At 38.8% G+C, this 14,261-nt stretch overlaps 1 protein-coding gene across 1 annotated transcript in view; it reads right to left on the bottom strand.

The window, feature by feature from the left end:
- LOC306880991 (uncharacterized protein) overlaps window positions 1–14,261 on the bottom strand; it is a gene marked incomplete at both ends in the record, with an annotated part of 35,576 nt that overhangs the window by 19,086 nt on the left and 2,229 nt on the right. The window contains one exon of the mRNA XM_079434784.1: window positions 11,358–11,519. Within this exon, the coding sequence (XP_079290910.1) occupies window positions 11,358–11,519 (162 nt within the window). The remainder of the gene's footprint in view (window positions 1–11,357; window positions 11,520–14,261) is intronic.

Below are 14,261 nucleotides of genomic sequence, written 5' to 3'. Positions count from 1 at the left end.
ACACTTTATTATTGGGTGATTCAACACATAGATGTTTTACCAGCTAAGAAGTTCAGCACTTTGAGAGTTTCATCCCTCTATCTGATGCGAGCATAAGTATTGGTACAGTTGCCTCACAGGTCTTTCTAAGTGATCAGCTGTGACGTAGTGATTCTAAATAGGCCCGTAACCCCAATCACACTTCACAGAACAATACAAATACAAAATAAAGCACAAGTTTACAATTGAAAAACATTCTTTTTTAATTTAACTCAAAATAGGGACTTGTTCTTTTTCCCTATATCTTGCTTATCCGAAGCATCTCAAAGTGCAAAACCAATTACAAAAATAACAAAAAAAAACATTATGTCATGACAATCATCATAGGAGCAATCATTAGATCACAATCATCTTTCAACCCAGGCAGAGGAATTTACAAGTCTTCAAAAGTAAATGACGAGAGATCAAACAATGTTTGTCAATGTTCAGACACAATATGCTTGTGAAGGTATCAAGGTATCGTTTCAATCCAAGTCCATAACGGAAACAAACCAGACATAATGCAATTGAAAGTTTGTGTTCCTAAACAAGGTTCAAGAGGAGAATGTTTAATGGTTGTAGGCTTGTGTAGATGTGTGTGAATGTGCTGTGTGTAGTATGGGATAAAAGTCCGTGTGTATGAAATAAGAGTCAGTGGTGATTTACGGCTTCAATTAGGAGCGAGAATAAATTGTTCAAGGCCTACCTGAAGTCCAACGTACAATCAGAATATTTGCGGCCTGTCCGAGACTAGACAGGACTCACTCGCGATCACAGCATTCCAACCCCACACAGTTCAAACACAGCTGATAAACGAATGGCATCGCGATCATCCGAACACTCGTCCACTGTGTAGCTGGCGTAAAGTTTGTGACACGAAAACCTTCAGTCTCGTTGGTTCCTGGTCGGCATCATACTTCACCGCAGTGCTTACGGTCTGTTGACTAAGCACTTGTATAGCCCAAACACTGCTATGGAAAGGAGCATCTTGCTGGAATTTGGGTAGTCGAAACACTCTTCCGCAGTGCAGCAAACAAAGCTTTTAGAACACCGGCATCTCAAATCTTACTTAATTCTGGCACATGTTAAACGTATAAAGACTCCAGGCCGTTCAAACTGCTTCAACTTTGGTTCTTAGTGTAGTGGAAAGAAACATTCACCCTTATACACACACACCTGCATCTAATTTAACCTAATTTCCTCCATTTCCTTCTGGCTACCGACTCCTCCCACTTGTTGCAATGCATTATGGGTTCTGTAGTTTGTTTTTCCGTTACACTCCCCCTCCATTGAACCAAACATCTCATGGTTCCTTATGAGATGTTGAAACATTAAAATCCTAAGAATTCTTCGTCCTCATCAGAGGATTCTTGAAAGAGGTCGACAAGCTTTTGTCTGATTTGTGCTTCTAATTCAGTGGCTGTTGGATAACAGGGTTTTAAATTACAAACATGAACAACACGGACATCTTCACCTGTAGCCTCCAGTGCTATTCGGTAATTTACTGGCCCCAATTGTTGGATTACCCTGTAGGGTCCTTTCCATTTTGGTGCAAGTTTAGCTGTGAAATTATCCTTTGCACTGGACTGTGGGAAATGCCTCATCCATACCCTGTCTTTTTCGTTGAATAGGGTGTCTCGTCGATTCTTATTGTAATTTCGAAGCTGTCTTAGATGGGCTTTCTTACAGTTCTCTTGTGCTCTTGCCTGCAATTGCTTTATGTGATATACAGTGTCATAGTGGGGTGCATTTGGTGACAGATCATGGCTTCTACCTTTCAGAATCTTATCCATTGGCCCCTGTAGCTTCCTTCCTATGTGAAGTTCTGCAGGTGACATTCCTGTGGTTTCCTGTACTGCAGAATTTATAGCAAACCTGATTTCTGGCAGGTACTGGTCCCATCGTTTATGACTGTCCTCTACATACGCTGCAATCATACTTTTAAGAGTTCGATTTACCCGTTCGGTCATGTTTGTCTGCGGATGATAGGCGGTAGTCAATTTTGGCGTGACATTCCAATTCTCACACAGTTCTTTAAATATTGCAGATACGAATTGGGTACCTCTGTCAGATATAAGAAAGTCTGGGACTCCCCATCTGGTTAGTATCTCTTTTCTGAATACAGTTGCAACAGCCTTGGCTGTAGCTTTACGGATAGGAAACAGTTCGATCCAACGGGTAAAGTAGTCAACGAACACTAAAAGGTATTCATTTTGATTGGTGCTACGGGGTAGTGGTCCCATGATGTCTACACCCATGAGTTGATTTGGTCGTGTGCTGTTAATCTTCTGCAGTTTCCCAGCAGGTTTCCGTTGATCTGTTTTTAGGGTTTGGCACTTTACACATCTCTTTACAAACTGTTTTATATCGGACCACATCCCAGGCCAAAACGCCACTTCCTGAATTCTCTTGTACGTTTTAAAGATTCCTGCATGTCCACTCGTGGGGTCAGAGTGATAGTGTTCCAGTATAGGTGAAATAAGATCCCTGGGGAGGAAGATACGGTAGTGTGAATGATTGTCGGACAGCGTTTTGAGATAAAGCTTGTCTTCGATAATTTCATATTTTGTCTGCTGACCTCCTTTATCTGCAGCCAGAGTTTGGAATATTTTCACAATCACTGGATCACTGTGCTGTTTCTCCCATATTATTTCATCTGTAACTGGAAGAGTATTCACATCCTTTTGATTTGAATACAAATTACAACTTGATGGGGGGGTAATTCGTGAAAGGGCATCCGGTGCTGCATTTAATTTTCCTTTCCGATATTCAACAATGAAATCATACTTCTGCAACTGCAGAGCCCATCGAATGAGACGGCTGGTGGTCTTTGGAGAATTCATCACCCACTGCAGAGCAGAGTGATCGGTAACGACAGTGAACATTCTATGTTCAAGGTAGTGCTGCCACTTCTCTAATGCCCATATTACGGCTAAGCATTCTTTTTCTGTTGCAGAGTAGCTTGACTCAGCAGGATGAAGATTTCGGCTGGCATAGGCGATTACCTCCTCCATACCTTGTCCTCTCTTTTGGGTCAAGACCGCACCCAGTCCCGTCTCACTGGCATCTGTATACACAATAAAGGGATGCTCAAAATTGGGATGTCCGAGGATGGGTGGAGTCATCAAGCAGGTTTTCAGTTCTTCGAAGGCCTGTTGGCACTGTGGTGTCCATTGAAAAGATCTGCCTTTTTTCTTTAAGGAATTTAGTGGTTCAGCAATTCTGGAAAAGTTTGCCACAAACCGGTGGTACCACCCGGCTAGTCCAAGAAATCGTTGGACTTCCTTCAGATTTTTTGGAACTGGGTAGTTTCGAATAGCTTCCACTTTACTCGGGTCAGCTGTAATGCCATGGATGTTAATTACATGACCTAGGAATGTCACTTCAGGCAAGCAAAACTTACTTTTCCGAAGATTGATGGTTAAGCCAGCTTCTTTCAACTTATGGAAAACAGCTTGGAGGTCAAAGAAATGCTGAGTAACAGATGAAGAATAGACGATAATATCGTCGATATACACAAAACAAATACTTCCCCGTAGCTCTCCCAAAACCGTCTCCATAAGACGTTGGAAGGTGGCTGGGGCGTTTTTAAGCCCAAAGGGCATTACATTGAAGTGAAATAGCCCAGCCGAGGTGGTAAAGGCAGTCTTTGCTTTACTGGAAGCATTCATAGTAACTTGCCAGTAACCACTATTAAGGTCTAGAGTGGAGAAGATAACAGATCCTGAAAGTGATTCCAAGATTTCAGTAAGGTTTGGTAGTGGGTATGCGTCACTGTCAGTTATAGCATTTAATCTGCGATAATCAACGCAGAATCGAAACTGTCCATTTTTTTTCGGCACTAGGACTACTGGGGAAGACCATCCCGATTGGGAAGGTTCCACAATGCCGGCTACCAACATTTCCTGGAGCTGCTGGTTCACGATGGCTTGTTTGAAAGGGGACATTCGATAAGGTCGTTGCTTTATGGGTATTTGATGATGTGTGTAGATTTGATGTTGAAGTACATCCGTCCGTCCTAAGCGAAGGGTGCACACCTGAGGATTTGTTTGTAGGATGTGACTTAACTGTTGCTTATGATCAGGTGGTAAGTGAACTGCATCCACGGCTTGATTGATGAGCACTATGTCATCCTCACTGCCACTATCATTCAAGGGTAAGGGTAACATTAAGGGTGGAACAGAACTTAACAATGAAATACGTGGTATAAAATGATGAGCTGTATTTCCACCTGGCAGATATGGGGACCCCAATGGTGAAGGCACACTGGCATGACCAGGCTGAAAAAGGTAATCCACGCCTGGATCAGAGATAAATGAATACTGTCCCTGAGAGACCTTTATCTGCATTCCACTAAAGAAGATAAAGTCTAATCCTAAAACAATACAATAAGCAAAAGCGTTGGTTGTCAGCACAGCAACAGGTAAGGGCCAAATTTGATCATGTAATTTAAGCGAAACATTCAACCATCCCAAAGGCACTTCAGCCTTTCCATTTGCCAAATATAAAGGTCCAAGAGTCCATGGACTCAGGCTTTGTTCTGTGGGATCTAGATCTTTCCATAAGCTTTCATGGATTAGAGTATAGCTTGCCCCCGTGTCTACGATGGCTTTACCTATCCAAGTACCAATACTGACAGGTACAATTAATTGTTGCGGTACAACAACAGATTTTTGTCCAAGTGTGGAACTGACTTTTGTAGGTGAAGCATTTTCAGTAGCCACAGAATTGTTACCAAGTCTGCCTCTGAATTTTGAAGGATAGGTTGGTTGTGTGTTAATAGCATGTTGGGTAGACGGTGGAGCAGACTGTGAGGACAAGGTAAACTGTGGGCAATTACCAGGAGCATGATGACCTTTGCATCTCCAGCACTGCACTTGTGGTTTATCTGCAGGACAGTTGACATTTGGACCTCTAGACCCAGCTTGACTGTGTTTGGAAATCAAACGGTAGTCATACTGTGACTGTTGAAGATGATCCTTCTCCAATTGTTGTCCAAGCCGTACCATTTCTTCCACAGTCGACACACGACCACGCAGCTGGCTGGCCAAGTAGGGTTTTATGTTTTTTAGAATCATCTTGACTAATTCAGGCTCTGTTAAAGTAGGTTTCCACCTTTTACAAAGTGCTCTGTAGGTAAAGGCAAAGTCCCTTACAGACTCTCTCTCACCTTGAGTTCTTCTTCGTACACGTTCAGCGAGTTCATCCTCGTAGTCTTCAGAAAGAAAAGCAGTAAGGAATGCAGACTCAAACTCACCCCAGGTAGTTACCGTAGTTCTGGCTACCTCCCACCAATCTCGGGCCGTACCATATAGGACTGTTCTGAAAGTAGCTAGAATTTCTGGATCAGACAGAGAATGTAAAGCAAGAAAATCCTTACATTTGGTTATATACAACAAAGGATCCGAGTCATCTGACGGTCTTCCAAAAGTGGGAAAGGTCAACTTGAGATGGTCACTCTTGATAGCAACAGCATTTAGCGGAGGTGATACAGCAATGGAAGGTTGTGGCAATTCAGCTTCTTCCTGTGGGTCCAGAGTAGTTTTGTGTTCAGTACTCACTGACAGTTCATTTACTTTATCACTAAGGCGGTCAAGCTGAAAGGTCCAATGTGAAAAATCTTTAACAATTTCATTGTGACTTTTTTGAAAGTTTGTTTGGACAGTTTTGATGTCTTCTTGGACTTCTTTTTGAAGTTGCTCTACCATGAATCGAATATTGGATACTAGTGACTTTTCATTTGTCTGAAGTTCATCTGTTATTAATAACTTCATTGTCTTCACCATTTGGTCAGTCTCAGTTTCAGTCTGTGGTTTGTTATCTGACAAAATCTTTGAAATTTGCTGAGTGTGGTTGTCCACTTTATCAGCAAGACTTTTTAACTGACTTCCATGTTGTGAAGAACTCTGTTTCAATTCGCTAGTAAGTACACTTACAGCTGCCTCTTGTTTCTCCAGGAGATCAAACAGTTTATCCCAGTTACCCTGGACCTGGGTAGTAAAATGTCCAATCTCCCTTGCAGGTGTGGGAAACGTCCTAGGCAACTCATACTGGGCCCCTGAAGACACTTGAGAACCATCCGCTACTGTCCCTGTTGGAGAAGGAGTACACAGTTGCATTTGGTCCTGGTTTCCATCCCATACAAGAGGTTGCACAGGCGTGTTAGGGGAAAGGGTCGAGGGAGCAAACTGTACATGGGTTCTTGATTGTAATGCAGTGGATTGAATGGGGATATAGGAATAATTAGACACCTGAGTTTGCTGGCCAGGTGTCCAGACTGGTGTGGCAACATCTGGAACATCAATATCCACAAAGGTTGATGATGGGTGAAAAGCATCTGCCATTATGTATTGTGTAAGAAAGATAGGATATCGTATATATATGTTGTCAGTATGTGAAGTGCAAAACAAATAAACAATTGATCACTTCACAATAATACTAATCACATATAAACACTTGTGATAAACAACAGTTCACAAGTGAAATTACACCCTATTTGGTTAGTGATTACAAGTTTAACACCACAAATTTAAAGACTTGAGTTAGTTTCTACACAATTCACATCTAGCAACTGCACTTAAGTAAGTTTCAGTTACATTCTACAACTCATCACTATTATACTCAAGCAGGTAAATGCAAAATAAAAATGAATAGTGTACAATGAATAAACTTCAGGGTTTCCAAAATTTTTTTTACAATTGCACTTCAATTTAGTTCATTTTCTAAAGCAAACAACAAAAAAAATCATTTAACAAAATGAGGATAATCCTATACTTTGCTTCAAATACTACAAGGTCACAAGTTTACACATTTTTCTAGTTTCAAGTCCCTGTTCGGGCGCCATTTTCTGTGACGTAGTGATTCTAAATAGGCCCGTAACCCCAATCACACTTCACAGAACAATACAAATACAAAATAAAGCACAAGTTTACAATTGAAAAACATTCTTTTTTAATTTAACTCAAAATAGGGACTTGTTCTTTTTCCCTATATCTTGCTTATCCGAAGCATCTCAAAGTGCAAAACCAATTACAAAAATAACAAAAAAAAACATTATGTCATGACAATCATCATAGGAGCAATCATTAGATCACAATCATCTTTCAACCCAGGCAGAGGAATTTACAAGTCTTCAAAAGTAAATGACGAGAGATCAAACAATGTTTGTCAATGTTCAGACACAATATGCTTGTGAAGGTATCAAGGTATCGTTTCAATCCAAGTCCATAACGGAAACAAACCAGACATAATGCAATTGAAAGTTTGTGTTCCTAAACAAGGTTCAAGAGGAGAATGTTTAATGGTTGTAGGCTTGTGTAGATGTGTGTGAATGTGCTGTGTGTAGTATGGGATAAAAGTCCGTGTGTATGAAATAAGAGTCAGTGGTGATTTACGGCTTCAATTAGGAGCGAGAATAAATTGTTCAAGGCCTACCTGAAGTCCAACGTACAATCAGAATATTTGCGGCCTGTCCGAGACTAGACAGGACTCACTCGCGATCACAGCATTCCAACCCCACACAGTTCAAACACAGCTGATAAACGAATGGCATCGCGATCATCCGAACACTCGTCCACTGTGTAGCTGGCGTAAAGTTTGTGACACGAAAACCTTCAGTCTCGTTGGTTCCTGGTCGGCATCATACTTCACCGCAGTGCTTACGGTCTGTTGACTAAGCACTTGTATAGCCCAAACACTGCTATGGAAAGGAGCATCTTGCTGGAATTTGGGTAGTCGAAACACTCTTCCGCAGTGCAGCAAACAAAGCTTTTAGAACACCGGCATCTCAAATCTTACTTAATTCTGGCACATGTTAAACGTATAAAGACTCCAGGCCGTTCAAACTGCTTCAACTTTGGTTCTTAGTGTAGTGGAAAGAAACATTCACCCTTATACACACACACCTGCATCTAATTTAACCTAATTTCCTCCATTTCCTTCTGGCTACCGACTCCTCCCACTTGTTGCAATGCATTATGGGTTCTGTAGTTTGTTTTTCCGTTACACAGCTGTGTCCTGTTGCATTAATTCTTCAGATATTAAAAGCAGGGAATGTGTCGTATCAGTTATATCCATTACTTCTGCATTCTGAATCTTGCATTCGATGATGACACACACAAACCAGGATGAAGACGAGGGAGCTGACTTTGAGAGAAAAGCAAGCAATTTGGACCGATCGATCGATCGATAGATAGATAGATAGATAGATAGATAGATACACATACACCCTCTCACTGGCCACTTTATTAGGTACACCTTGCTAGTACCAGGTTGGAACCCCTTTTGCCTTCAGAACTGCTTTAATTTTTGTGGCATAGATTCAACAAGGTGTTGGAAACATTCCTTAGAGATTTTAGTCCATATTGACATGATAGCATCACACAGTTGCTGCAGATTTGTCGGCTGCACATCCATGATGCGAATCTCCCGTTCCACCACATCCCAAAGGTGCTCTATTGGATTGATATCTGGTGACTGTGGAGGCCATTTGAGTAAAGTGAACTCATTGTCATGTTCAAGAAACCAGTCTGAGATGATTTGAGCTTTGTGACATGGTGCATTATCCTGCTGGAAGTAGCCATCAGAAGATGTGCACACTAGTCATAAAGGGATGGACATGGTCAGCAACAATACTCAAGTAGGTTGTGGCATTTAAACGATGCTCAATTAGTACTAAGGGGCCCAAAGTGTGCCAAGAAAATATCCCCCACACCATTACACCACCACCACCAGCCTGAACCGTTGAGACAAGGCCGGATGGATCCATGCTTTCATGTTCTTTACACCAAATTCTGACCCTACCATCTGAATGTCTCAGCAGAAATCGAGACTCATCAGACCAGGCAACATTTTTCCAATCTTCTATTGTCCAATTTTGGTGAGTCTGTGTGAATTGTAGCCTCCGTTTCCTGTTCTTAGCTGATAGGAGCAGCACCCGGTGTGGTCTTCTGCTGCTGTAGCCCGTCTGCTTCAGGGTTCGACGTGTTGTGCGTTCAGAGATGGTATTCTGCATACCTTGGTAGTAACGAGTGGTTATTTGAGTTACTGTTGCCTTTCTATCATCTCTAACCAGTCTGCCCATTCTCCTCTGACCTCTGACATCAACAAGGCATTTTCGTCCACACAACTGCCGCTCACTGGATATTTTCTCTTTTTCGGACCATTCTCTGTAAACCCTAGAGATGGTTGTGCGTGAAAATCCCAGCAGATCAGCAGTTTTTGAAATACTCCAACTCCAATGGCACCAACAACCATTCCACGTTCAAAATCACTTAAATCCCTTTTCTTCCCCATTCTGATGCTCGGTTTAAACTTCAAGTCGTCTTCACCACATCTAGATGCCTAAATGCAGTTGAGTTGCTGCCATGTGATTGGCTGATTAGCAATTTGTGTTACCAAGCAATTGAACAGGTATATGTATGTATGCATGTATGTATGTATGTATGTATGTTTATATATGTGTGTATATATATGTGTGTATATATGTGTATATATATGTGTGTATATATGTGTATATATATATATATATATATGCTTTTTTTCTACATTTTGGTTGGATCGTATGATTTTGATTCAGTGAAAATAACTCAAATATTAATAATATTTTAACAAAAAAAACTGTTTCACTGCTTTAAAATAACACAAATAAACAAAAATAAATAAAGTAAGAAGGTTATTAAGTAAATAAATACTAGAAAAATACACCACTGTTCAAAGGTTTGTGGCCAATGAGATTTTGTTCTGAAAGAAGTTAATACTTTTATTAAGCAAGGATAAATTAAATTGAGACATTTATAATGTTAACATTTGTAATGTTCTATTTCAAATAAATGTTTTTTTTTTTTTTTTAATCATGGACTCCACAAAAACATTAAGCAGTGCAACGGTTTTCAACATTGATAATAATAAGAAATGTTTCTTGAGCACCAAATCAGCATATTAGAATAATTTCTGAAGGATCATGGGACACTGAAGACTAGAGAAATGGCTGCTGAAAATTCAGCTTTGCCATCACAGGAATAATTTACATTTTAAAACAGATTAAAATATAAAACAGTCATTTTAAATTGAATAGTATTTTACAGTATTACGGTTTAAAAAAAAAAAAAATCATTACAAAATGATCTTTCTTTACTATATTAACAGTTATAGCACTTGTTGTTTTTGACTTTATGCTGCAAAGTTAGTCTCAAAATATAAAGTATATAAAAGTATAGGACATTTCATGACTTTTCTCAAATAAAAAAAAAAAGTTTTCAGATGCTTCACATGGCTACATAAAACAAACCCTCCACAGGATATTACACAGGTGCAAAGCGATACACACACAAAACGATTCAGTAAATATTATGAAATCGCCGCATCTGTCCACTTCAAATATTAACCGCACGTCATCCCCAGCTACACAAATTCTTAAAAACAGCACTGACTAATCAATAATGTCGTGTGTCTAGAAATGCACTTCTTACATCATACATTTCAGCTGTGCTAGAGAGTGCGATGGAGGGTGCGAAGGAAAAGTAAACGCGTTGCTGGATAACATTCCCAAAGTCTGAATTAATAACACAGTGACAATTATAACCGCCCTGAACAATCACTTCCACAGATGTGCTCCACTCATCTATGTGACGAATCATGACATTTGCACGGTTAGCACAATTAGAAGTGCGACGCTTGCCATCAGAAGCTTACTGACAGCAGCGAACGAAACCACCCTGCTTTGAATAATTCAGCTCTGTTGACTTAAGTGTACTGAGGAAACAGATATCACTCGCAGGCTGGTTGTTACACAGCTTTACAGGCTGGCATGAGAGCCGCAGTGGGAGAGCTGCGGAGAGAGATGTGCAGCCAGAGCTGCTAGTCGCTGAAGTGGCTCTCTTTTTTTCTTAAGCCATTAAAGTGAAAGGAGATCTCACCAGTGTTCCAGACTATAATTCCTTACTCCGAATTTAGTGTAAATAAAACCCTGTTATTACAACTACTTTGTCTGGAAAAAGTGACAAGTAAGCTTCCCTCGCTTGTTTGTTTTCATTAGTGGTGTACACCTTTCGCAGACTAGGTATAAGTGTAAATTCACAGCTATATATACAGTGGGGTCCAAGAACCACTAGTAAATAAATAAAAGAGCATAGTTTACATATTTCTAATTAGTTAAAGGCACTTTCAGAACATCTTGGTTTAATAAGTGACCTAAAATGGAGAAAAGTGAACTAAATAAATGTGCGCATATAAATATTTATTTTCTTCTGAGACTTTGGATCCAACTGTACAATTTTCCGCAGTGCATTTTTTTTGCGTTTTTGTGTTTACACCTGATAGAGTCATAAGAATGGTCATACTGTGTCCAGGTGTGTGCGCTGGTGTTTGGCTCGATCACTGGAGTTGCTAAAGGCCTTGAGACAGCCGGGATGCTGGCAAATGTAGGGCTTCTCTCCAGTGTGGCTGCGTAGGTGGATCTTCAGGTTCTCCAGACGGGAAAATGCCTTGCTGCAGCCTTCAAACTACAAGAAAACACCCAAGCATATGAGCATATGAGGGAAAAAGCCAAAAATCTCCAGGTTCTTAATTGTAAGTGCATGTACATTTGCATGCAAATTACGACTTGCTTTTGTGGAGGAGAGTACATCATGCTTTGTATGCAAGCAGGGATTAATGTGCGCAATTGCAATTGATTAGAAGAAGATATGAAACACAGGGCAGAAGGTTATTTATTTATTTTTTTTACTTACTGCCATTCAATCTCCTCAAAAAACAACAACAACAAAAAAAAAAAAATAGAAGACATGTCTTGTCCGATACCAAGTTATGCTTGATAGAAAAGTAAGAAAGTGGTGGCATGAAATGTTTTCCATGGGTCTTTCTTAAAGCTCAAAGTGATACCAGTTTTGGAACAGGAAATGTTTTTGCCATAGTGACCGTTATGTAACGCAAATATGTTAAAAACAGAATTTTCTTAAAATGAACAGTAGTTCATCCAAAAAATGAAACTCTTGCCATCAATTACTCACCCCCATGTTGTTACAAACACATATGACTTTCTTTCTTCCACAGAACACAAAAAGGAGAACCTCTGAAGAATGTTCAAGCTGCTTCATGCTGCACAATGAAAGCACCATAACAGGATCATAAAAAAGTCCATGCACTATACTTCAAGTTTCTTCTAAAAAGATGAACACTTCAGTTATTCATTCAAAATCTTGCATGAGAGATGAGCTGTGGTCAACTTTCACTTTCATTGTGTGGAAAACAGCAGATTGTATGTTAATTGCTTTTGGAGTAGAAAGTCATTCGGGTTTTAATGTTGGGAAATTATAGTTATCAAGCCACATAAAACTGTTATGCTCCTATAGTTGTAAATGACTAAATGCTATTCATATGTTGTCAGTTCATGCACATTTATGAGGCTTGTTCTGAAGATCTGCAAACAGACACACATGCCACTCTACGAAGTTTATTAAACAGACATGTTCAAAGCTGGTTCCTGTTAGAACAAGGCTCTGCTAAGATGTTTGAGTTGGAGAGAGGCCAGCGAAGGAGTCAGTAATAAGCCCAGCTGATTCAAGGTGGCAGCCGCAGTCATGCAGACTTTTGGTTGGAGCAATTCTGCAAAATTATAAAACACATTTTGGCGGTTACAGGTGTGATGTCATGATGAGGTTATATGAAAAACTAATAAGGTTTCATTGAGCATCTTTACATTTATGTATTTATGACTAACATTTAAATTAAGTTTCAATTTATTCATTTAGCAGACACATTTATCCAAATCAAATACAATTTTGGTGAAGTACACTTACAAATGGGTTATGAGTGTGAAAAAAATAAAATAAATAAAAAACAGCAACCTTCTCAAGTGTGTTAAAGCAGACAATTTCTGCATTCTGTATAATATATTCTCAGATTTAAAATGGATAACAATATATAAAAAAACATTAATGGTTTTACTCTTAATAGCCATTAAAAATCACAATGTTACAAATTATTATCCAACTATTAATCTAACTACATTATTTGTAAAAATGTATTATCTTTTAGAACTAAATTCTTCTCAAATGATAGTCCTCTGGCCACCACAGTTTAAAAAGGAAAATAAAACAAAAAGAATAACAGCAAATAGATGAAATAATATCCCATGGCTATCTTGCATCACATTTCCTTTGTGGCTCATGGTGAAGGAAATTAAACACAGCTTCAAAGTATTAAATTATTATAGTTTTAGGACACTGTTATCCCTGCCTACAATAATATCTTTCAGCATGACTGTATCCATCAATTATATTCTATGTAGTATATATCTTTGCAAATCTCAAAAATAAGAGATGAAACTTAAGTTTTGGTTATGATTATTCAATATCAGGTAACAGAATGAGAGAACATTTAGCTGTTCCCTCACACTGCATGAGGGCATTTACAAGCATCACTTGTTGAATACCTAAACAACAATCAGGCAATGAAGACTAAAAAAGCTTAATCTAAAAATCCTTCTTCAAAGTTGTCCTTGAAGGAGTTGACTGAATTGATCATTGCGTAATATCAGTCTCTAGGCAACTTTCACGAAAGCGATTTGTACGTGAACTATAAACAACTCTAAAATGTCTAAATCTCTATAAATCTGCAAAGCATCCATTTTTAGAGGTGAAGAGAGATTGAGTCCACATGTCAGTCTTTCTTAATTACAAACTCTAACTTCAAAGAATTGGCATGATTTGAAATAAAAATGTCTTGAGATTTTAATGATTGATACAAATGATATGTATTAGTAAAACAACACCTGTGTTCAGTGTCTGGCACAATATTGTGATATAAACTACCAAAGAAAGTCTCTTAAGCACATCAAAGTTTTTCATTTAAAATCAGTGTTTTATATTTTAATATATTTTATTGTAATTTAAAAATGTGACGGCAAAGCTGCATTTTCATCGGCCATTACTCCAGTGTTCTGTGTCACATGATTCTTCAGAAATCATTCTAATATGCTGATTTATAATATTTTAATATTATAAATATTTAAATAATATATTTCTGGAAATGCATTTTTTTGTAATTCTTTGATGAATGGAAAGTTCAAAAGAACAGCATTTATTTGAAATAGAAAACTTTTGTAACATTATAGATGTCTTTAGTGTCCACTTGATTAACTTAATGTGTCCTTGCTGAATAAACGTGTTTCTTTCTTTAAAAATTTTTTAAATCTTGATCCAAACTTCTGAATGGTAATGTAGATGTGATAGACAGTATAATTG

Source organism: Barbus barbus (assembly GCF_936440315.1).
Source record: "Barbus barbus genome assembly, chromosome: 15".
Taxonomy (NCBI): Eukaryota; Metazoa; Chordata; class Actinopteri; order Cypriniformes; family Cyprinidae; genus Barbus; species Barbus barbus.
Note: the sequence above shows the minus strand (reverse complement) of the source record. Positions and strands in the feature narration are given on the sequence as shown.